We start from the raw sequence: 25,924 nt of genomic DNA on the forward strand, positions 1-25,924 counted from the left end.
CATTTCAAGAGGAGGAGCACCCACTCATCTCCACTGTTACACCTGTTAAAGGCCCCATCCAGGTTGAGAATTCTATTGCCACCAAAACAGATGACAGTCAGCCAGAGCCTGAGATAACTGCTGGTCATTATGATCAAGATCATACAACCCCGCCTCCAACTGTCAGTCCTGCAAGTCACAGTGAAGGTGGCACAGTTGAAGCATGGCTTGATGGATATCCTGTTCCCCAAGACATTGAGAAAGCAAGTGCAGTGTCTACAGAGGAGCCAGTGCTAGGGCAGGGGATGGACACTGAGACTGTGACAGACAGTCTGAAAGTTGAGGGCGTAAGTTTGACTGCCAGCCCTAAAGAAGCAGGTGTGGAAGGACTTTTCCACAGCTACCAGGAAAAAACTGATGAGGGTGTGTCTGTGACAGAAGGGGAGCGAGACCTTGTAATAGTGACTGATCATCAAGAAGAGGAGTTTAAGGGTTTGACTGAAAATCCTGAAGAGAAGGGTTATGATAAAGGGTTTCATAGCCAAGGTGAGGCGTTTCAAGAAACCACTGAAAACAGAAAGGTTTCTGAGGATGCAATTAATCCTGTAGAAAAAACATATTTTGTTACAATGGGTCCTACAGTTGATGAAGTGGAAGGAGAAGGTGTGAGGCGAGTAGAGGTGGAACATGAGAAGATGGAAGATGGTCTACCTAAGAAGGTGCTGACTGATAAACCAAATGCAGTTGAGTTGAGCCCTACTTCTTTAATTGATCCTTATCAGATTACAGTAGAACCAGATGACATAACTTTCCAAAAAAGACCCATTCCATACACACCCCGCTCTGCACCTGAGAATGTTAGCACCAGCCAAGATGGACTGGGCTTTGAGCACACTATCACACCTTCAGGAATGGCACCACTGGATACCACAACGGCTTCAGGAGTCCATGTAATTAGCTATGTGGTCACACCCACAATCTCTTGGAAAACCAAAGACATTGGCCACTTTTTGGAGCCGACTCCAACTGTGGATGATGATGTCTCTCTAGAAAGCTACGACAATCAGGGCGCAATGGAAGGAATCACAGATAGTAGTCAGGATCAACAGAAAACAACTGAGGATAGAGCATGCACCGTAGACCCATGCCAAATGGCTGGCCGTGGGCCAACGATTGCTGCTATCATTGTTGGTATTGTAGCAGCAATTGTAGGTGTGGCCTTGGGTATATGGTGTTACAAAAGAAGGCAGCACAAGATGTCTCACTATCAGCTGAATGGAACTAATAGACAAACACAAAGCATTGAGCTTCAACAGACTGTGTAGGCTAAAACACATAGTTTACACAAACACCACATGTGTAACAGTATTATATCATCATATCTACATACACACTAATGTACACACATTTAGAATTTTGCAGGCACATGTCTCTTCATCAGGCATAACTATTGGCATCAGGCAGCAGTGAGAGATTTTGTATTGCTTTGTTAATACATGAAATGCTTTGTTCAAACGTATTTCCTTTTTTTATTTTTACTGTGCAATATTGCTCATTTAGACCAAATTTAAATAATAAAAAAAAGCATTTTGACAGGTGGAGACAGTATTTAGAGTTGAGTACAACAGTGACTTCTCACTTACAGAATATGCCTTACGGAACCAACTGAAGGTATGCAGTTAAAAGTCAAAGATACTCTAGTAAGTGATATGGTATGTTAAAAAAAAAACTATAAAAAGTAACAAGCAATAACAGCAAGGCTGCTAGGTGGCATGGTAGTAAATCATTAACATTTGACACAACCAGGATTAAACTATTGAAACATCCAAGTCAGGACAATTCCTTAAGTCTGGAGACAAAGAGCTAAATGAGTGGCGACAACTTTCATATCAAGTCTCTCCTGAAAGCTGGCTTCTTTCTTAACATGGAATTGCACTGTGAATGGAATCAAGACTTCAAACAGTGACTTCTCACTTACAGAATATGCCATACGGAACCAACTGAAGGTATGCAGTTAAAAGTCAAAGATACTCTAGTAAGTGATATGTATGTTAAGGTGGTGGGATTCCAATTATTTTTGCAAACAGTTCTTTTTTTGTAACAATTTGATTGGAACATATGCTACTTTGTCCAAAAAAATTATGGGTTTTTCTCCAAACATGACAAAATCTACTGGGACTAATGCTGATACAGCAACAAAGACTTTATCTTACAGGGCAGCTTTTATACCTATAGTAAAGCTTTCTTGACTGTGAACAGTGTCACCCATTTTTAACTAATTCATGCCTGATCTGTTTTTGGTGGTTCTTGATTACATCTAACCACATGGACAGTCTTCTCTTGCCTCTCTCTTTAATCCCAACCTGGGCAATGAATCACTGTTCCATGTACTTGTGAAGAGAGCAGTTAAATTCTCTTATGTCTATGGGCACAGAAGAGTCATAAGTATTCAAATTTTTTAAAAACAAAGTTGAATTATATTTCTTAACAACCAAGTTAATAGAATTGTAAAATTTTGTATTAAAAACACACAATACACTTAAAAACAGAACAAAGAAATGTCTTAAGTCAGTTGCAGAAATGATTGACATTCCAAGACTGCCATGACAAACATGTCCCTTACAAGTGAATGTTTACTTTTATTTTAACTGTATATTTTGACCCTGGTTATACAATTGATTATGTGAAGTTTGTTGTATAATAGCTTTCTAATGTGCAAGTCATTAAAAAGAAAGGAGAACACACATTAAAAAGCTTTATTTGGGCTTTTTCATCTATCAGCGGAACTAAAAGAAGCACAGACAGACAAGGTTAACACAAGTAAAGACAAAAAAATTTAGAATTCCACATCACATCTGCAAGACTTCACTAGGTACTGTAAAGAATTCTGGACCAATTAGAGGCAGAGGAACCAGTGATGCATCCTTTACACAGTGGATTATTGTGGTGGCTATTTATTAACTTCTAATTGTGTTATGATGATTAGTTTAACCTTTTATGTGTCAAAAAATGAATAACTGTATAGTGTTTCGTGTTGATCTTCATTGGTTATCTGCAGTCAGTCAGAGTGGATTTATTTCATTTTTATATAGTATTACTTTGGAATGATAAGGTTTGTCTGCAATTGTATTTTCTTTTATTATATAACCTTTTCATACTAAGGTTACAATACATAATTTGTATTAGGTGAGGTTTAATAGAGACAGGTCCTTGAAAAAAGTAGATTCATCATATTCATATTCATTATATTAACAGATAGAAAATCACTTTTTGGCAGATTTTACAGTCAGTAGGGATTTTAATTATTTTAGGTTTCTTTTTTGTTCTTGGAGATTTTGGCACATTTTAAAATTCAAAAAATAATCTGTAAAGTTATTAAGAAGTGGTGGTGTACAGCAATGTTGGGGTCTCACCACAGATGTGTCATGGGATGTGTCATCAGTTTGCTTTGGATTATTGTATATATAAGATATGAAGCCACCACCACTATATTTCGAGGTGGGGATGGTGATACGTGGCTTGTTAGTTTCAATATTCAAGCCAAAAAGTAAATTTTTACTTTCATCAGATAAGACCTTCTGGCTAATTACTGGTAACTCTTCCAAGTATTATTCTCCTAATATTTTGTGCATAAGGATATGTTTTTTTACAGCAAGGGGTTCTTCCTTGCCTTTCTAGTCAGACCATTTTATCTAACACATCAGATATAGTCAAGCCATGAACACTGCCTTCAGTGCAGATACCGATTTCTGCAATGTAGAGTTATAGATTGGTGTCACAGTGGCAGTTCTAATGAGGGCTATTTTAGTTTGTTGACTTGTGCTTAATTTCGAAGGTCAGCCTGACCTTGGAACTGTGACTGTAATTTTTTTGGATTGACAAAATTAAGCTCAAGTTATGTTTAGTACCTTAAAGGGGTCTTGTATTCTTCTTAAAAACATTTATTTTCTGCTATTATATCCATTGTGTAAAATTGTCCTTTTACTTTATTTTTGTATTGTTGCTCATAGTAATATACCAGATGGGCTTTTTCCCTGTGAAGTAATTAAAAACAGCTAAACTAGTCTGAAACTAGTCTTTACAAACTTTCAAAATATGTTGTTTTAGTTGACATGTGTGTTTTATTAATGTTATATAAACTGAAAATGTGCAATATCAGTTAAAAAAATAAAAAATAATGTTTTAGGAGCCGACAACTTAAACACTGTATCTGAGTACTTTTGTTTGCAGGGGTTTGATCCATCTGGTAGATCTGGTAAAAGCACCCTCACGATCACTTAGTTAATGTCTTATTATTAAGTAGTTACATTGCTTTTAAGAAGAAATGTTTTTACATGATACAGAGCCGGAAAACATTTAGCCAAATAGTGCCTTTAAGTAGAACGTGTTTAGGATTTTTTTATTTAACTCTTTTAGGTAAATATTCCGCATTTATGTAATTTTGTCCTTTTAGACGTCAAATGTTTAAATGTACTCTAGCAGAACAGTTTTAGTCAAGGTTAACAGTTAATTGGATGGTTATGTTCAGTTACATGTATTGATCTGTGAGGTGTTGGGATGTGTTACATAATTTGAATATATGACAAATTTACTAAAATAGGCAGCACAATAGCAAAACAGTTAGTGTTGGTTGCTAACATAGTTACTTTGACATAGTTATTGTATTTTCACCTCTGGTTACCAAATATGTGTGGTTTGGCATGCTATTTTAATGACCACAAGGGATTTCTGCAGGTATTATTAAATTTACTCCAAACGTATTGTCTGCTGATAGACCAGTGCCTTGATCTGAGTGCCTCGTGATCAGTGTTTCTAGACCAATCACAACCCTGACAGGAGAAAGCACTTACCAGACACATAAATAGATTCATATTTTGAAAGTTTGTTACTCTTTTATTTAGACATATTTTTCCACATATTGTAAAGGAAGTACATTGTTCTTACTGTCATGCCAAATTATTATGAAAGTATACTGTTTATCAAAAATGTTTCACAAACTATAAGCAGAGTGCCAACAACCAATGTAGCACAGAACTTTTCAGTGCTGATATTTGAATATTAATTTTGGAGTTGTGTACCACTTTTGATCTGGTGTAGGTACACTAAGTACCTGACACACACTTGTAACTTAGAGGTGAAAGTAACACACTTAAAACAAAAACAGCCACACATTATTTTGCTGTAAGAGTTTAAGCTAAAAATAAGTGTTTAAATAGTTATAAAGGTGTTTTTTATTTCACATATGATAAGAATGTCTGTTTTTGGGTCTTTATACAATCTGTTAAGGATTTTGTCATGTATCAGAATAGTCTTTCAGCTTCATTGCAATTACCTGACAGCTTTACAGTGTGACAAACTTACTAAAATAATAAATAAAATCAACTTTACTAATTTAGTTTTTCTTTTTATTTTGAAGTTTGCATGTAAATGGGCTTTTTGTGTGTGTGTGTGTGTTTTAAGTGTAAAAGCACAAATATAAGTTATATTCAATCATATATATACTAACTGGAAAAACAGGGAGTAATTTTAAGTGTTTGAACATGGAGTATCTGTGCAGTTTATCACACCAAAGTAAGAAAAATTCACTTAGTGAGAGAGAGAGAGAGGAAGGGAAACATTGGGTCAGCATTTCACCAGAGTGAAATGAAAGGAGGGTGTGTGTTGGTGCGTATCTAAATGCACGTTCACATATAACCTTAAAATCTTTGACATTAGGATCCAGTGTTTAGTCTTTTGCTGTTAAATTTAGGCAGTGTATTTAAGGGTGTGTACTGTTTTGTGTCTAGAATGCTTTAGTGTTTCATTTTAGTTTTCCCATGTAGTTTTTTTCTTCAGCTTCCTGCTTTGACTGTAGGCAAATAGCACATATTGTAAATGTAATGATTATTAAGTAACATACTCAAAATACAATCACACACAAACACACAAGTGTACATATATACAAATTCCCACAGACATATTTTGAAAGTTTGGTGAGAAGCCTTTTCAGAAAAGTGGCTTTTGTTATAGCTTAAAAGGATCACATAGAGGTCATTTTATTTTAATACCATTTGTTTTTAAAATGTTATGTGCCACAACCTCATGGCCAGGTATCCATATACTTTTGGCCATACAAGATCGAGACAAACGATCCGCTGTGGCGACCTCTATTGGGGAAAGCCTAAAGAAACGTCACAGTGGTGTTATGGACTGGCTTTGGGGAGAGGAGTACCAGTGTGTTAATAAATCTGTATCAGTGTGTTAAGTATTAACTTTAGTATTTACGCAATTTCTCGAAAATGTAAGGTGAGTGATGAAATGATGAACTGATAAAGAGCTGAACGAGTTAAATAGAGCACAATGCATTACAACACATTAGTCTCTTATAATTTACTACTACATAATAGAAATAACAGCATAAAACTCATTCATTCATTGTCTGTTTTACCATCACTTTATCCAGGGTCAGGGTTACGGTGGGTCTGATACATTGGGTGAAAGGCAGAAAACAGACATACACAGACTCACAGACAACACACACACTTGATTTTAAGTGGCTCCAATTGGCCTGACTGCATGTTTGTGGACTTGTGGGAGGAAACTGGGGCACCCAGAGGACATAGGGAGAACTCCACACAAAAGGCCCTTTTGCCTATTAAGTGTAAATGTAGATTAAACCATTTGGATGTGGCCAGTTTTTTGGACAAAGTTGGGGGGAAAAAAACTATTAAGATTTTACATTTTAGTCTTTATATGTCCCTTGGGCCATTTAAAACCAATGATCAATGGAATTAGCTCAGTGAACATAGGCTGTTAGTAACAATTATTAGCAAACATTAACAAAATTGTACTTTGTTATTTGGTCAGGTAGCAATCTTTTGCAAGCATCAAATGCAAAATCAATCAACAGAATGACTGAGAGCAGAGCATGATTTATCACTCCATTGCAACAGTCTAATGTTGGAGCCACTCTAGATGACACTTGGAATTGTGTGAATTAATTGCATGAACTAATTTCTTGTTCCAGAGGCAGTTTTGAACCGAAAACAGATGCTCTGTGCTTTAGAACTCAGCAATCACGTAAGCCTGCCTGGCCAACCTCAACCCATCTGAGCTGTTGTTTCTTCATTTAACAATAACAGCATGTACAGCTGGTAGCTGATGAACTGGCTAGATGTGACTTTATGACAATGCAATGTTCACTAAGCTTTTCAGTATGTCCTGTTTTGATGCAAATGTGCATGCCTTTATTCACCTTTTAGCAATGTATACCTATAGATTAGAATCAGTGTCCATTTTTGACTATGTTGCATATTTACACTGTATGAAAGTAAAGAGGAAAAAGTGACATAAATTATTTTTATTATAAAACAACAAAACATGAGATATGAGATCTGTCCTTCTGAATTACAGTGATTGTCTTGTAACACAGTGTGGTACACAGTTATTTATTTTATTATTTTATTATTTTTTGCAATTATTTTGATCTGAATTGTTTTGTTTTTTAGATGATGTGCTTTTTACATTTAGAGTAGAATAGACAGATGTAAGCTATAATAAATACAACACGAAGACACTGGAAATGTTCACTAAACGGTTTTGTTCAACACTTGTGCAGCAGACCTCTTTCAGTACATACAAATATTCATTACATTACTCCTCTTCAGCATCGAGGTACTCGTCTAGAAACTCCAGCACTTCACCCTGAAAATAAAACAGAAAGAGATGCTATTATAACGTAGTTTATGTTGTAAGAGTCAGTCACTTGAGGGCACTGCTGGCTTTACCTAGAACATTCCATGAGCATGCTGTGCACCCAACTGGCCAAGAGATTGCATAGATACATGAATCGACTGCTACATGTTTTTTTTTTTTGCTACAGTACCCCTTCTGCAAGACTTAAAGTTACCCTTTTCCAGACTGAATGGTCTGATGGTTGAAACCTCAAAGTACCACCCTTTTTGCTTAATGTCTGTCCCAGTTTAAGTAAATCCCAACCTTAAAGAATGTGTTGTATCATTATGTAGCAGTGTCTTGACATTTCCTGGGTTGTCTTGTGTTAAGATTAACATTAGATGCTACACCTCCAGTCAGCCACCTTATACTCATCAAGTGTGTCTATTTCAAACACATGCATTGCTCTAACTGGATTTTTTTCTTTAGCAATGGCATACTACATTTTTGCCTAATCCTGTTGGCAAAAAAAATGAATGTATTGTTATTTGCGGGCCACAATGTGGTTGTGGGTAAGAGTTATTGTGGGTTTTGCAAAGCACCAGTAATAAGGACCCAAGGTTAAACCTGTTCCATAAACATGTTTTCCTGCATACATTTCCTACAGGTACCTCGGTTTCTTACTACCTTTCAGAAACATGCAGAAGATAGACTGGCTGCTCATTTATTCCAGGTATATCTGGTTAAGTTTACAGGTAAGTCTGTAATTGAATGAAGTAGTACCCTGGTAGCTGCATATGTATGACAGGTTAAGAGGAGCAAATGTATTCGCTTAGTTACAGTCATGATGTTGGTTTTGCTCAGAGCCCCCTCAAAACCATTTTGTGCCCTAGTAATTCCTATAGTTTAATTAACAACACTGAAGTTTTGATATCATTGGCATATTATGCTTGTTTTTGAAGGTTTTGTTCTTTGGTCTCATAAAACAAGCCTTATTCTGGAGAGTACCATTCATCAAGTAAAAATGATTTCTCAGTCACTACAATTTGCAGACATTTAATCCTCTTTGATAACATTAAGCTCCTGTTTTCTTGTAATTGTGCTGTTTTAAATCACTTTAAATAGAGTGTCTTGCATGTATCCCAGTAAATTTACAGGTACAGTAAGTGTACACTTGAAAAAATATGTATACTTTAGAATTTCTTATATGCCTGTGGATGGCACTGCCCCGGCCCATTCTATTTTTTTTTATGTTGATAACTAAATATTGATATGGCTAAGAAAATTATTCAAATATTCATTTTGCATGGCTTACCTCATCATCTGGCATAAGATTTTCTTTGGAAAATTTTAACATCTGCAGCTGTAGTGTTGTCTGATTGTGGTACCGTAATGCTTCCTGTTAGACAGAACAGAACTTATGTAAAATACAATGCAAAAATAGGTTCAATACAGCATGTGTATTGAGCATAGTGTGTGTGTGTGTGTGTGTGTTTGTATTTATGAATATATAAAACACTGACTGGTCTAGGTAAAAAGTCATCATCTGTAAGACCCAACTTCTCTTTGTGGTACTGATAATACACCAGATTATTCCTCATCACTTCATCACTGGGGTCAAAGAGCATATAGCTTGCCACACAGGGCACAGCATTTTTCAGGTCATTCACTGAGAACCAGATGAGATATGTGTTAAAATGCAATGTGCACAAATCCTTTTACATATTACTTATTACCATCAAACATTTAACTGTACACTGTAAATAGCCTGTTGACTTACATTTATAATAAGCAAACTGAAGGTAGTGATACATGGTGGCCACAAACTTCTCTACAGCGTATCCACCAACAACTGGTGTCAGATCGCTCTCACAGCGAACCTTTCGCTCAAGAACCTCAGTGTAGTGATCTGGAACCAAGAGCAGCAGGTATAAGAAACATACTACACAACTTTACCACTGTTATTAATTTTAACTAGCACTAGAAACATGCACAATTTACCATATAAAACAAAGGACATTTATATTGGATTATATTTTACATTTTTTTGAAATTCAATTTAATTTTAGGGCATCTTGGTGTGAGTTTGTTTAGTCCTGCAGAGCCATACTTAATCTGTAACAAAATTAAAGTCTGTTACCGCAATCTACCAAAATAAATAGTATGCCTATTACACTACCAATGCACTACCAATAATATAGTTACACACTATGTAGAACATGAAATTGTTTAAGATGCAGCCAAAAAAATCATGCTCTTTTATAACCATGAGGGTAAGCTATAACAGCTTAAAAAAAACATTGGTAACATGCCAATTTGTTATAAGGTCATGTGATGCAAATGTAAATAACTTATTAAAGATGGTAAAAAATAAAGTCAGGGACAAGGCATGGCCATAACAAAAGCTTAAAATAGATGTTGAACAAGATGGCCTGAATCATAATCGACTTTCCAATTTGTCCTAAAAGTATTAAATGAAGTTTGATTGCTCTGTGCAAGCCAACAGGGTTCTTTCATATTACTTTTGCGCAAGTTCATTAAAGCTCCAAAGGTTCTTAATTATTGTTTAAACAGTAGATATAGATATTATCAAGCAGATGCTAACCATTTTTAGTTACTCTATTGTCTGGTTAAACTTTTGAGTATCTGTGTCAAACTTTAAACCAACCTGCAATTGAGGGGTAAAAATCTTTAAAGTCTTTAATTTCTCTGCATCCTTCTGAGGCAGCAATGCATTCATCATAAACCTTGAAGTAGTCTTGCAATGCCAGCTCCATATCTGAGATTGAAGTACGGTAGTTATCACCATTATATGCCCGCACTGCCCGAATAAACAGCATCTGGGAAAACAACACAACTAGTTAGGATCAGTTATAAAGGACATTCATTTAGCCTTCTCAGTAAATCTGATGTATGAGACATAGACATTAAGTTATTGCAAAGATGTTTGTTCTTTCATTGTTGGGGCATTTTTACATAGAATGAATGTATGGTTCAAACAACGGCTTCTCATGCAATGCCCACTGAGAGCTCAAAGTTCGCTTACATTACACAGTGGCTTTCGGCTTTGCCCAATACAGAATGTGATCTCTCCAGATTTCATGAATCTTTTCACCCTATTATGAACTGTAGATGGTGAAAGACTCATTTATTTGCAATCTTGCATTAACAACAGTTGTACAGTTTATTAAACATAAACATTCTACGAATTTAATTTTGCCTCTGTCCCAACTTTTTGGAGTGTGTTGCAGACATTAACTTCTAAATGTGTTTCTAATTACAAAATATGATGTTTATGTTATGAAAAGTTATGAAATTACCAAAAATCTTTTTTTCAACCTTTTGTCAGTTAATTAAAGATTCAAGAGAATTACCTAATCAAAGATTCCTCCTTTTACTGCATTTTACACTGCTGCACTACCCAAGCACAATTATGGTATTCATCAGCAAAATTATGGTAATCATCATTCTTACTCACTTTCTGACTTCAGTTTTGTTTTGCCATCAGTAAAGGCATACATACAGGTTGTTTAAAGAAAATTACTTTAAAAAACATCATTATTTTGAAAGCTGTATAAGGAATAGTCTGTGTCTTACCTCATATGTCTTGGTCTCAAGGTCTTTGAGGTGCTCTTCAGCTCCAGGTAAGCTCTTGTAGTAATTCATATTTCTCTGCATCATCTCATCATCTGGATGCTTCAGAAGGAAGGTGTGTACAGCAGATACAGCCTTCGCCAAATTATTGCTCTGAAATGCAATCAACCAGTAAGTTTCAAAAGCAAAGAAAACTGTGTATATCTCCTTATCATGATATCTTTGAGATACCAGTCAATGTCTGCAAAGAGTTTTTTCTTTATGCATCTGTTTGGGGTTTTTTTTCTTCTTCATGTTGAAACGATGCTCAATTGGCTACATTAAAATTCAGTGACTAGCTGTGTCGGTTCGGACTTTCTACAGCTACCTCCTGAGAAAAAAATTTCAGTAATGGGATATAAGAAATGAATGTATGTAAGAATAAGCAGTTCTTCACACTAAACTGTTGCCTTTTCTATTCTCCTCTTGGGGTCTATTCTTGCATCCAGTTGTTTCAGGTAGCTTGCAAACCTTGATTAGAATAAAGCAATTACTTGAAATTAATACATTCATTTAAAAAAAATTTATAAATTTTTCTAATTTAATTGCCAGAAAAGGCTTAACAATATACAGTATATGTTAAGTTGAATATTATTTCTGGTAAATAAAAAGCATGACTATATTAACAAATGTATGTGGGCACACCCTAATTTCAGCCACAACCATTGCTATATGCTACAGGTATTTAATATTAATTACATAAATTATATAACAGTTTGGTACAGATTTGTTTTCTGTTGAAGCAAGTACGTACTCTTGTGGAAAAAAATGAGGCATGCTCATAGTTTTGGAACTTCCAACTAACGGCCTAGGTGTCCACATACTTATAGTCGTGGAGTGTATATTTATCACTGCTACATCACAACTACTGCATGTCTAGTACAGGGTGGGCCATTTATATGGATACACCTAAATAAAATGGGAATGGTTGGTGATATTAACTTCCTGTTTGTGGCACATTAGTATATGGGAGGGGGAAAACTTTTCAAGATGGGTGGTGACCATGGTGGCCATTTTGGATCCAACTTTAGTTTTTTCAATGGGAAGAGGGTCATGTGACACATCAAACTCATTCAGAATTTCACAAGAAAAACAATGGTGTCCTTGGTTTTAACGTAACTTTATTCTTTCATGAGTTATTTACAAGCTTCTCTTTGTTTACAACCATTGACATGTCGCAGAGGTTAACACGTAAGGAGCGGATAGAAATTGTGTTGATGTCTGGTGAACGCAGTACCCGGGTCATTGCAGCAGATTTCAATGCAAGACACCCTACGAGATTACCCATCTCCCATGCTACAGTTAGCAAACTGCTTGCCAAGTTTCGTGAAACTGGTTCAGTGTTGGATTTGCCAAAATGTGGACACATGAAAACTGTCACTAATGAAGAAACATCAGTGGCTGTCCTAGCTTCATTCAGCAAGAGCCCACAGCGTAGCACTCGCCGCATGTCACTGGAGAGTGGCATCAGTCGAACATCCCTTCGGCGGATATTAGCTACTCACAAATGGCACCCTTACAAACTCCAGCTGCTGCAGCATCTCAACGAGGATGACCCAGATCGGCGCACTGAATTTGCAGAATGGGCAAAACAAAAATTGGAACAGGACCCTCAGTTTACACAGAACATTTTGTTCAGTGATGAGGCAAACTTTTATGTGAATGGTGAAGTTAACAAACAAAACCACCGCTATTGGTCTGACACTAACCCACATTGGAGAGATCCCTCCAAGACTGTTGGAACACAAAAATTGATGGTATGGTGTGGTATATGGGGTACAAAGATAGTGGGGCCATTCTTCATCAACGGAAACCTCAAGGCCACTGGATATTTGAAATTGCTACATGATGATGTGTTTCCCTCTTTATGCACTGAAGCTGGCACGTTCCCTGAGTTTTTCCAGCAAGATGGTGCACCACCACATTATGGGTGTCAGGTCCGAGCATTCCTAGATGAACAGTTTCCTGGAAAGTGGACTGGTCGTCGTGGGCCAGTTGAATGGCCCCCAAGGTCTCCCGATCTGACCCCCTTAGACTTTTATCTTTGGGGTCATCTGAAGGCAATTGTCTATGCTGTGAAGATGTGCAGCACCTGAAACTACGGATACTGGAAGCCTGTGCTAGCATTTCTTCTGCGGTGTTGCTATCAGTGTGTGAAGAGTGGAAGAAGAGGGTTGCATTGACAATCCAACACAATGGGCAGCACTTTGAACACATTTTATAAGTGGTCAGAAACTTGTAAATAACTCATGAAAGAATAAAGTTACATTAAAACCAAGCACACCATTGTTTTTCTTGTGAAATTCTCAATAAGTTTGATGTGTCACATGACCCTCTTCCCATTGAAAAAACTAAAGTTGGATTCAAAATGGCCGCCATGGTCACCACCCATCTTGAAAAGTTTTCCCCCTCCCATATACTAATGTGCCACAAACAGGAAGTTAATATCACCAACCATTCCCATTTTATTTAGGTGTATCCATATAAATGGCCCACCCTGTATAATGGCAATGAAGTTATTCAGAGAAACAACATGAGGGGCGTCCGTCGGTTTCTAGAACAATCTAACACTCACCTTGAAGTAAGCAAACTGCAGGTATCTATACGGTTCTCGTCGTTCGAACTCGTCCAGAGTTTCTCGGTTAGGTAACGTCTGGCGGAATGCAGGCAGGCCCTGTTTGCAGCGTTTCAGACATTGTGCGCGCTTCATCACGTTCCCAAAAGCGCGCAGTTCGGAGAAGTTTGAGAAGCGTTCCTCCTCGTCCATCCGCGCTGAGCTGCAGTTCAGGTTACAAAAAGCCTCGCTGTCCCTCAGCAGCCGGTACAGCCGGAGACTCACCTCCAGAAACTCCACCGTCTCCGGCCACTTCTCTGTACTGTAAAGGTCCAGTGCGTGTCGGTACGCCGAGTCAAGCGGCATGAGCTCATGACGGGGAAAGCTTCGGAAGTTGTACTTCTCATACTGCGCTTCAACCAGCAAGGAAAAACTAAACAAAACCAGCGCAAAAGTTAGGCATCTCAACAGAGAAGCCATATTGGGTGTAATGCTTGAGAATTATGGACCAGAGTCTGAATACAGTGAGACGAGTTCAGGACCAGGGGTTATGTTGCCAGATTGTTCGAAATCGTTTGAAAAATCGCTTTAGGGTTCAGCAAGTACAGTATTTATAATGTGTTTTAAGTTTTGTGCTAAGTCATGCTGTGTATGATTGTATATGGAAATTTATTATTAGAAGAGTTATCAAAAGTCTTTTAAACCATTATAAGGTTTTGAACTTAATCTTTGTTAAAATGTCATGCAAGTCATTTTAGCTCTTTAAAGTATGCAAAGTGGACATTTACTTTTCAGGCTTTTCTCCATAACTTTCCATCAAATCCTGAAGATGTTTTAAATCTGGTGATTGAGGAGGCCATGGAAAGAGCTACACTTAATAATGTTTATTAAACCACTCTTAAATACACTTAGTAATGTGCATGCCATCATGATTATCATCATTCTAAAATATTGCAACATCAGAGTGTTTGAAACATTGTGTGCACCTCATCTTGTCAAACTGCCTCATGTTTGGCTGTGTCAAAACTCAAAAAAGCAATTGCTAGTCTTAATGATTTCTCAAAAGTGACTGCTAATTTCATTATGGATCTCCCACTGCATACTTGTAATAGTTAAAAAGTGTAACATACTTGTGTTAACATACTTAACATACATAATGAACTCAAACGTTAATGGTCGGAGGTATAAAAACACATCATCTGGCAACCCCACGCAAGTATCCACGTCCTCACGGTCTGCCCGCACCCTTCCCCCGCTAACTGAAGGAGTTTGTATTGCACTGATTCGGATTCAACTGATGTACATTGGTAATCTGTAAAAATCATCAGTGCAACGTAGTTACAGCAAATAACGTAAAGAAAACTGAATAAACTGCATGTTTCATGTATTTGAGCAGGACAGAATAGCTCAAATAATCACAAGTAGTAGAATAATAGATAATAAGTAGAAATTTTACAACGAGGATCAACTTTACAGATTTTTAATAGAGCACTTGAAGAAACTTTACAGAGCACTGTTACAGTAGACACACTGAAGTCATTAAAACACTAGGCCTAAAATTATTTTTAAAACATTTTTTTGAATAATTATAGGTACATGCGACCCCCCCATGATCTAAGGGCCCGTGTATCACCCCACCCCCACCCCCCAACTCCAACTCTGTGCCACGTTGGATTCGCTGCCGTGTTTACGTGTTTCCGTTAAAAACTCAGCCCCCCATGTAAAGTGACACCAGAGACGGGAGTATTTGGGAGTGGAGGAGCTTTGATTGTGCTAGGCATTTCACCAGCGAATCCTTTTTTAGACGACTCTTTTAAATGACTCCAGAGAATCGATTCATAAGCTTCTCTGACGGCATAAGATTCCGGGCCAAATGTTGTACAGTTCAACACATGATTTTAGTTTTTAGTCACGGCAATGACTACTACCATTTCTATGGTGCACCAATTTCTGACCAATTGTAAAGGCCTGCATTTATGATTTTTACAACAACTTTTAGATAAATTACTGTTTGATCTCGACCTTCTATTATGTGTGTCTTGTGCTCTCCATGTGTCTGGGGGTTTTCTGCCTCGCGTCCAGTGTTTTTCTAAGGACATCAGACCCACTGAGACCACACCCTGGATAAAAAAAGTCAGTAAGTTAGTCTGTAAACCAGACTATAAAATTATACATTATAAAATATAATGCATTGCACTGACAGTAAGAGCAATGTGCTTCTCTTACCCCTTTTCAGGCCAAAGTTTGTCCTGATTAGGGCACAGTTGACATAAAGAGACCATGGAGATCAGTCATCAACAAGCAAATAAAATATGAAACAGCAGTGACAATACCAAGATGTCACCTGGCAATATTAAAAAATTGATACAAAAGAGAAGACAATTGGTCTCTGAGGCTATCAAGAGGCCAACAGCAACATTAGAAGAACTGCAGCCATTTCTGTCAAGTACCTATTGTGTAGTACATGTGACCAAAACCTCATATTTTGGTCCTCTTATGTGTATTACTGATTGCAAAGGTTAATGTTATGACAACTATATGTACATAAAAATCCATACTGGATATGGCTTCATCCCAGCACTAAGAAGACCAAAAAACGCATGTTAATACCTGTTCTGAAACGACACTGGAAACGATGCTCTTTCTTTCTAATTAAAAGAATCAAACTGGTGTGTGATTCGAACTGGTGTTTCGAATCACTTTTAAAGAATCGAATCATTAAATTGAATCGGATAGCAGTTACTTCAAGGGCCGGCCTGCCCTACCTACCACGTCTACAAATCTGCGCCGAGTATCCAGTGCAAGTCTCTGCCCCACTACTGTATTTCACACAGGCGCAGAATTTTGTGGTAAACTTTTGGAAAAGGATTTTCACAAAAGCTTTAAAAAACTGCGCAGAAATGCTCCGCTTCACGGCGAAGATGATTTTCCTTGCTTTCCTGGTGACTTTTGTGGCGTGTAATGCTCCGCCGGTTCCGTTAGACGACATCATCATAGAGAAAACTTTTACCCCTGAACGATGCGACCGGGCCGTCAAATCCGGCGACTTCGTCCGCTATCACTACAATGGCATGTTTCCTGATGGCAAGAAATTCGATTCAAGGTTGGTATGAACGTTTAACGAGTTTGTTACGTAGTTCTACTGTATGTTGCACCATCTATGTTACATAGACGTTTAACCAGTTTGTAACGTTGTTTTACTGTACGTTGCTCCATCTATGTTACACGTGTAATGCAACAGTTTACATTTGGTCGGGTTCAGCCTTGCAGGCTGATCAGATGGAAGTCATCTAAATGTGTGTGCTAAAAGACTAAATTATGTAACTAAATGCTTAAAGACTTTATATAACAACAACTATTGTACATAAAAAAATAAAAATAAAAAAATGCATGGATGACTAATGCAGGATGCGAAAGTGCCTAAGATATATGACCTCAGAAAACAGGACATTTGCTGGTAACTGCAACAATTTTCTTTATTTATTTTGAATCGATCAGTTTACCATATTTTTTACAAATAGAACCAAACCTAAAGGACAATAACATTTATTTATCAATTCATTATTTCATTCATCATCAATGAGTGTGTTTTTTTTCCAGGGTTGCAGTTGATCTAATGTCTATTCTAGCAACACTGGGCCAGTGTGTATACCCTGGATACTGAACAGGGCACTAGTCTATTACAGGCTGTAACACTCACACACATATATGATGTCCTGGCCATATCCATTGGTCTTCACTAACTTAAGGGCTCCAGAGCTGGGAACACTGGGTGCATGGTGGGAATACAGCCATCCAGGGTCTGCCTGGACAAGGCACCAATCCTTCACTGGGCATAACTGACTTTTTTTACACTTAAAGACGGGCATTAATTACAGATTCAAACTTTGTATCCAAGTCCCTGAATCAATCCTACTCCAAGACTGCTTCCAAAACCAACTAGCTACCCGGATTTGTTTAAATGAATGAGTTGTGTTGACCTAATGAATGACTTTCATTTCCTTCAGGATCAATCTTTAATTTCCTTTGGGATCAATAAAGTATCTATCTCTATCTATCCATCCACCCATCTGTCTATCTAGTTTGTGTTGAGTGGCTGATCTGTATATGTGTGTATATTTGCAGTTATGATCGTGGCACCACATACAATGTGTTTGTTGGAAAAAAGCAGCTGATTGCCGGGATGGACAAAGCTTTGCTGGGAATGTGCGTGAATGAGAGAAGCCTTGTTAAAGTCCCTCCACAACTTGCCTATGGGAAGAATGGATATGGTAATAATATATATTTTTTTATTATCTGACTCTACCTGAGTGAGTGAGCTGTGTGTTCCTGACTATATTATCATCTGTTACCATTTCCCTGTTTAAAGCCTACAATACCCAAAAACCCTGGTATATGGAAGTAGAAGCAGTAAGGTGGGGGTGTAGGGTTGAGCTTGCACAGTGGGGGAAATAATTCAAAGGGGGAAGGTGTTATAGACCAGGGATTGCAGTAAGGGGGGTAGGGGTGGAGAAGAGAGAAAAGCAGGGTGTGGATTTGAGGGGGGAGTGTCATACCTATTAAAGGAATTCTAAGCCATGTCCACATGTTAGTACTAGTTGAGAAGTAAATTCTCTCTCTCGATGACTGAGATTGTTTTGTTAGTGTTTTTTTAATATATAAAATATGCTGGGTCAGATATAAACATACAGCAACTTACAGCCAGTCTGTCACAGTCACATATGTACTCACTCATGTTTATTTACAATTTAGAATGGCCAGTGCTCTTTCTGCATGTTTTTTAACAGTGACTGAAAATCTAAATACCCACCAGACTTGATGGGAACATGCAAAACTCCTCACAGAACAGAACTAAAGACAAAAATCAGTTCTAATGACCTGTGTTGTCGTGTGGCATGGCGTATCCCTTAGACAAAAATATATTACTAAAAATTAACAACCCTGTTTGTGCCTTTTTTTCTCAGGGGATAGCATCCCCCCAGATTCAGTGCTGCACTTTGATGTGCTGTTGCTGGATATCTGGAATACAGAGGACAAGTTACAGATTCAGACCTATCACACGCCAGAGAAGTGTGGCCGAACTGTGCAGGTCTCTGATTACGTGCGCTACCACTACAATGGCACTCTGCTTGATGGGACGCTTTTTGACTCCAGGTTAGCAAAACATTACATCCATGTCCTTGAGTGTTGAATGCAATAAATCCTTTTCTAATGTTGACAAGTAACATGACAGTTATGTTTTTTTTGTATTTAATGTGTGATGGTGCATATTTTGCTGGTTATTATCATTGCAGTCACACACGTATGAAGACCTATGACACGTATGTGGGAATTGGCTGGCTCATCGCTGGTATGGACCAAGGTCTTTTGGGAATGTGCGTAGGAGAGAAGCGAATCATAACCATGCCCCCCTCCCTTGGCTATGGCGAGCATGGAGACGGTAAATCTAATTATGTAAAATCCCCAAACTGATGTGTGTTAGTAGTACAGATATGATTTCTGTTATGCAGATTGTTTGCTCACACTGATGCATGTTTACACCATAAATTATTTAATGTTAGAGGATAGTGGGCTACTGGGGTGGATAATTCATGGTAGAGAGAGACATATTGTGCTAGTGCAGAATCATATAACCAATGAGCCAGCAAGCAAAAGCCCAACAAGAATGGTTTTTAAAAGGACCTCCCAGGTGCAGTGCATTACTGCTGATAAGACACAGACGCAGAGAGAGTTTGTTTAAAGACAGGGCAGTGGTAGCTCAGTGGTTAAGGAAATTGACTAGTTATCAGAAAGTTACTAGTCCAAGTGGCCAATGTTAAGCAAGGCCCTTAACCTTCAATTGCTTGCCTTGGGTTTAGTTACAACTATTAGTCGCTTTGGGTTAAGGTGTCTTATAAATGCTTTAAATGTAAATGTAAAGAGACCGCAACAGACAGTCTTCTGCTCCTCCATGCCCCCTGCAGGCCTTTGTGGCAGGACAGATGGAAATGATTCTGTAATATAAGCCCACTGCAGATCTGGATGACAGGCCTGTTCCATTTTACTAGTTAACGTGAAATGTACTCTCACTCGTTTTCTTAACCGCTTATCCAGTTAGGGTTGTGGTGGGTGCTGGAGCCTATCTCAGCTTTTCAATGAGCACAAGGCACACAGTAACACCCTGGACGGGGCACCAGTCCATTGCAGGGCACACACACACACACATTCACCTATAGGGCAATTCATGACTGCATGTTTTTTGACTGTGGGAGAAAACTGGAGCTTCCGGAGGAAACCCACGCAGACACAGGGAGAACATCCCAGGACCTTCTTGCTGTGAGGCGACAGTGCTACCCACCGTGCCACCCACATTAAATGTAATGAAAATTAAAAGCTTTAATTAAGGTTGTTAACTGAAGCTTCTCTGTAACTCTTTGCAGGAAGTGATATTCCTGGTCAGGCTTCCTTGGTGTTTGATGTGGTTCTGTTAGACCTTCATAACCCGAAAGATGAGATCACAGTTGAGGTGCAGAGTCTCCCAGAATCCTGCAGTCGCAAAAGTGGTGAAGGAGACTTTATGCGCTATCACTACAATGGTACACTGTTGGATGGTACTTTGTTTGACTCTAGGTAAGTTAATGATTACTAAATGTGTCAGGAAAATACTTGATATAATTTCACAGGTACATACCCCATTTTCAATAATATTGTATGGGAATATTTTGTAAAATCCAAAATAAGTCCTTTTTTTTAAGGATATATATAATTACTGAATATTTATTTAAAGTATAAAGCGAAGAATTCCAATGTTTTCCCTGACCAACGCAATTAGCTTTTGTAAATAGAAACAAATTTAGAATTTGATGTCTGCGACATACTCAAATCAAGTTGGGACAGAGTCATGTTTACCACTGTGTTACAGCAAGTTTTCTATTAATTACACTTTTTAATGGTTTTGAAACTAAGGATAATGATTGTTGCAGTTTTGCAACTGCAGGCAAGCAATTCAAGCACATGCACTCTGTCTTTATAAAGCCATGTTGTTATAGCATGTATATAATGAGGCATGGCATTGTCTTGTTAAAATAACCATGGACATCCTGGTAAAAGACATTGCCCTGATGTCAGCATATGTCTCTTAGAAATCCCAAAATACAGCCTCTCATCAACGCTACGCTAGCCCATACCATGACAGATGCTGGCTTGTAGAACTGTTACTGATAAATGTTGGATGGTTCTTTTCATCTTTGGCACAGATAATTTGGTATTTTTTCCCAAAAGCAAGCTGGACGGTGGACTCTAGACTGTAAATCTGTGACAATGTTTTTTTTTTTCCCAAAGTACTCCTAAACCCATGTGGCTATAATTATTACAGTAGCATGATGGTTTCTCAGGCAATCATATCTGAGGGCTTGGGGGTCTCACATATTTACCAGTGGTTTCCAGCCTTGCCCCTACTTGGACTGATATTCCTCTGGATTCCTTGAATTATGTATTGTACTGTAGATGTTGATAGTAGATGTTGATAAAAATGAAATCAGCAATCAAGTTTGTCAGCCAAAACAAATTCTTCATTCTTTTTTCAGTGAAAGAAAGAAAATTCTTAGTTAAAGTCAAGAAAATTAACAAATCACAGATTCTTGTTCTTATTACATTTTACAAAATGTCCCAACTTTTCTGTAAATACAATTTGTAGAAGTACTCCATGAGTGTGTTTGTTTTGCAGCTATTCAAGGAATCACACATATGATACATACATCGGAAAAGGCTACGTGATTGCTGGGATGGACCAGGGCCTGCTGGGTGTGTGTGTGGGAGAGCGCAGAAAAATTATCATCCCACCACACCTTGCATATGGAGAGGAGGGAACAGGTGTGTTTTACTACCCTACTGTGTTTTACAATATTAGTCGGAAACGAGTCTCTAGGGAGAGGAAACTACTGATTTAAGTTGGCTCTTGTAAGACTGGTTCGCACACAGGGATGCACTGCTATATGTTCTCTTTTTTACCAGCACTACAAACCCTAAGCACAATAATCATTGACTTTTTGTCATATCAACACAGAGATGGCATACTAATCACTACATGCTGCCTCCTGGGGGACCTGAAACAAAAGTGTGTAGAATGATACACAATAATGAAACTACAAAACTTTTCTTCACTGTAGGTTTTTATAATTTACCTTCTATGAATGTTTAATATGCATTTAAGGTCCCCTAGTATTAGGAAATTGTAACCAGGTCATTTACAAGCTCTGCATATTTGAACTACAAGGAGACATGGGCAGCCTCACTGAAGCTAGCCTTTTATTTATCTTATTAAACTCATGAACAGATTTATGGTTTAAATGTTATAAATTTAAGCAACGACTAACCTAACAACTAAAGCAAATACAGAAAGCTCATGTAAAAAGAAGAGAACTGGTTCTTTATTTCAGCAGTTCTCAAACTTTTGTAGATAAGAATATTTTAAGCACCCTCACTTCTATACACACACACACACACACATTTTACTTCCAAACTTATTTTGAATATTTGAACTATTTTGATAGGATGCCGTAGTGCTAAAGTTAGGGTTGAGACCAGCTTCACAAAATTCCTTGTAAAAATGTTCAGTTTAGGGGGCAAATTAAAGGGGTTGTAGGCTAATATTTGTGTACGAATGGCATTTTTAAGTTTCCGGCTGGGCAAACTTTCAATAGATTTTCAACAGAATTTGACAGGGGTATCTAACGACTGAATAAACATTAGTTAAACACAGCATACATGTGCAATTTATGTGCAATTATGTTTCATACTTTTTTCTCTTTTATTTTTTTATCCCTTGTCAGGTACTAAAATCCCCGGGTCTGCTGTACTGGTGTTTGACGTTCACATCATTGATTTCCACAACCCATCTGACACAGTTCAGATCACCAGCCAGAAGCCAGAGAAGTGCAGTTACCTTACCAAACGTGGTGACTTTGTAAAATACCACTACAATGCCACACTTATGGATGGCACCTCTATCGATTCCTCGTAAGTAGAACACATACACTTGCTGAACACGTTATTAGGTACATCAATTTGGTACTACATTCACAGACTACAGCTACGCCTACCATACAGATGAATTTGTGGGTATACAGTTACTGTCTGTAGCCCATCTGTTGCTCTGTACACTTTGTCATCCCCTGTACCCCATTTATTAATTGAAATGGACTCCAATGGGCTTCAAAAGCAGATGTTATTTCTGTGATACACCATTCTCAGTAATGCAATAACACTTACATGGAAATTACAGGGTACTGTGTGTTGTATTTGTACAAGTGCTACATAGTGCTACAACAAATATATGAATCCACCAGCAACAGTGATTATTTCACCAATAAAAAAGAGTAGAGAAAGATAAATACATAATTCTAAAATTTGCACAGAACTCGCAGCAATGGTCAGACGAAACCAAAACAATCTCATGTTTGTAGGTAGAAGGGTTGCACTGACAATCCCATGAACACCATACTATCGGTGAAGTATGAAGTTGGAGACTTCATGGAGCATACTGAGCTGCTTTAGAGCAAGCGGAACTGGGGCAGTATACATAATTAAAGACAACATGAATGGTGCCGTGTTCCAGAAATGTAATCTCTTTAGCCAACAAACTAAATATGAACCTGAATGTTTCATCAAGACAACAACCCCAGATGTAAGGCAAAATACAAACCCCATTTAGAGAAAATTGCATTAATCTCCACACTGCACCATATGGTCACACAGCACGATTTACATTAATTTAGAGCTTATTATACAAATAAGCCGTGCTCTGTGTTAATACTATGATGATTATGCTCTCTACTGAAGTAACTAGAACTGCATGTCTTGTGTTGTGTCTCTGTGTTTTGTTTGTAGATATAACTATGGGAAGACATACAATGTTGTTCTAGGAACTGGGCAGGTGATTTTGGGTATGGAGCAGGGCCTGCTGGAAATGTGTGTGGGGGAGAAACGTAGATTGGTTGTGCCTCCTCACCTGGGCTATGGAGAAAGAGGAGTGGGTAAGGTTCTCCATCATGTACACAGACATTATTACTACAGCTTGAGTTAAACGATTATAAACATCTGCAAGGAACATGAATGTCATGACAGACTTTGGGCTTCTGTCTGGATGGCCAGATGTAGCCCAAGCAGCTTTTGATTCCGTACAGTGTACGTGTTCCAGCAACTTGTAATGAACTTTCTGTCAAAAAGAATTTGACAATACACACTGTGCATTAAGTAACATTAGTAAAGTGGTCAAGTCCTGTTTAAGGGGTCATTATTGGTATCTGGCTAAATTGAGGATAAATAAATCTCATACATTTCGTAGTTAAGTAGGCTACATTTTTAACCTTTAATATTTAAAGGCAGTGGTCCTAGTCCTATATTATTTGCTGTTAGTTAACAATAATTTATTGCTTTGCCTATAGTCACTGTTATTGTGTATGTTTTCCCATATATGTGTGGGGTTTTTTCTGGGTACTCAGATTTCTTCCCACCCCCAAAACATAAAAAGTAAAGACTTGCCTCTTTAAGATGCTTCTGGGTGTAAGTGAGTAAGTAAATGGATGATAGTGGGTGACCTGCGATTGATTGGTCTTTGGTTAAGGGTGTATTCATGCCTTGCGCCCAGTGTTTCTGGGTGACTCCAGACCCTGATTCTGATAATGAAGTATTACATTAAAATAGTTTAATTGTTGCATGGCGTAAAAAAGCCTCTTTATTCTGACTGCAGTTTCTGATCGATCCAGCAGGGTGTGCTAAAAGCATGCAGTGATTTAAGTGTGCCGCTGCCTATCAATAGGATCGCCATTAAATAGGATCACATTTGTTTACTCTGTTTAAATATTAATGGACAAATACAAAGATAACTGTATAACACAATAGATGTACATTAATTTTGTTGTAACAAAATATTGATATGTATGTTTGTGTAGAGGGAGAGGTTCCTGGCAGTGCAGTGCTGATTTTTGATATCGAGATGGTAAACGTTGAAGAGGGTCTTCCTGAGGGCTACATGTTTGTATGGAATGAGGATGTGTCACCTGACCTCTTCAGTGAAATGGACAAAAACAAAGACTTAAAAGTGGATGCCAGCGAGGTATAGACTTTCTGGCTGTTATGAGTGTCAGTAGTTGTGTTAGTGTTGCGCTTGAATAACCTCTGTTGTTTCTCTAGTTTTCAGAGTACATCTTGCACCAGGTGGATGAAGGTAAAGGTCGTCTGGCCCCTGGATTTGACGCTAACAAAATAATTGAGAACATGTATAGCAATCAGGACCGCAACAAGGATGGGCTGATTACTGAAGATGAGTTTAAACTGAAGGCAGATGAAGCAGCTCATGATGAGCTATGATGTCACTCTCAGGGATAAGCGGAATAGGATTGGATGTGTGTTTTTATATTGGGTGGGAGGGAATACAATAATGATAATAATAATTATAATTGTTATTATTATAATGTTTGGCAGTGTTTGGGATGACTGTTGATGTGTATGTGAAAGAGTGTTGTGTGTGTGTGTGTGAATGAGTGTAAATGGTTGGTGTGTGTTTAAGATATTAAAACCTTTGTAACACATGTAACAGTGCTGAAAATAATAAATGTGATGTTTTACCAATTTAACAAGACACATTCCCAACTAAAACTGCTTTAGTATGGGTTTAACATGGAAAATTTTATCATACCAGAGATCAGTGTGCATGCTGACAGAGGTAGGGGTAACAGCCAAAGAGCCACGGTATCCAACAGAACTTAGGAAGTCTTTTTAAACATTAATAACAATAAGGAGAATTGTTTATATTGTTTATAAAAGAGCATTATGAAGAAAAACATTGCTCTCAAAAACTGCTGCACATCTCAAAATTGCAAAGAACTATCTGACTCTTGTTTTTAATGTTTAATGTCTCTACAACAATATTTACTATTGATGGCAGATGAGTGTTTTGGCAAATATGCAATGTCAGGACTAGGGGTATCTCAAATTGAAGTGAAACCCTACATACACAAGACATTATAAAATGAATTTTAAATAAAAATATACAAAACCACCTCAGTGTTGTTCTGCAGCTATGTACAAATACTACTCCAAAGGTGTGGATGATGAATTACACAT

At 37.8% G+C, this 25,924-nt stretch overlaps 2 protein-coding genes across 2 annotated transcripts; one reads left to right on the forward strand and one right to left on the reverse strand.

The window, feature by feature from the left end:
- Positions 1–7,303: 7,303 nt before the first annotated feature.
- Positions 7,304–14,338, reverse strand: crtap (cartilage associated protein). Its single transcript, XM_062990618.1, has 7 exons — positions 13,841–14,338; positions 11,230–11,379; positions 10,301–10,472; positions 9,413–9,541; positions 9,156–9,301; positions 8,948–9,031; positions 7,304–7,662 (listed from the first exon to the last, which is right to left on the reverse strand). The coding sequence occupies exons 1-7, from the start codon at positions 14,297–14,299 to the stop codon at positions 7,612–7,614; spliced, it is 1,191 nt and encodes a 396-aa protein (XP_062846688.1). The 5' UTR covers positions 14,300–14,338; the 3' UTR covers positions 7,304–7,611.
- Positions 14,339–16,558: 2,220 nt separating this feature from the next.
- On the forward strand, positions 16,559–25,859 carry fkbp9 (FKBP prolyl isomerase 9). Its single transcript, XM_062990619.1, has 10 exons — positions 16,559–16,922; positions 17,945–18,090; positions 18,784–18,973; positions 19,114–19,259; positions 20,239–20,428; positions 21,525–21,670; positions 22,630–22,816; positions 23,687–23,832; positions 24,751–24,914; positions 24,992–25,859. The coding sequence occupies exons 1-10, from the start codon at positions 16,720–16,722 to the stop codon at positions 25,166–25,168; spliced, it is 1,695 nt and encodes a 564-aa protein (XP_062846689.1). The 5' UTR covers positions 16,559–16,719; the 3' UTR covers positions 25,169–25,859.
- Positions 25,860–25,924: the final 65 nt, after the last annotated feature.

Source organism: Trichomycterus rosablanca, chromosome 2 (genome assembly GCF_030014385.1).
Source record: "Trichomycterus rosablanca isolate fTriRos1 chromosome 2, fTriRos1.hap1, whole genome shotgun sequence".
NCBI lineage: Eukaryota > Metazoa > Chordata > Actinopteri > Siluriformes > Trichomycteridae > Trichomycterus > Trichomycterus rosablanca.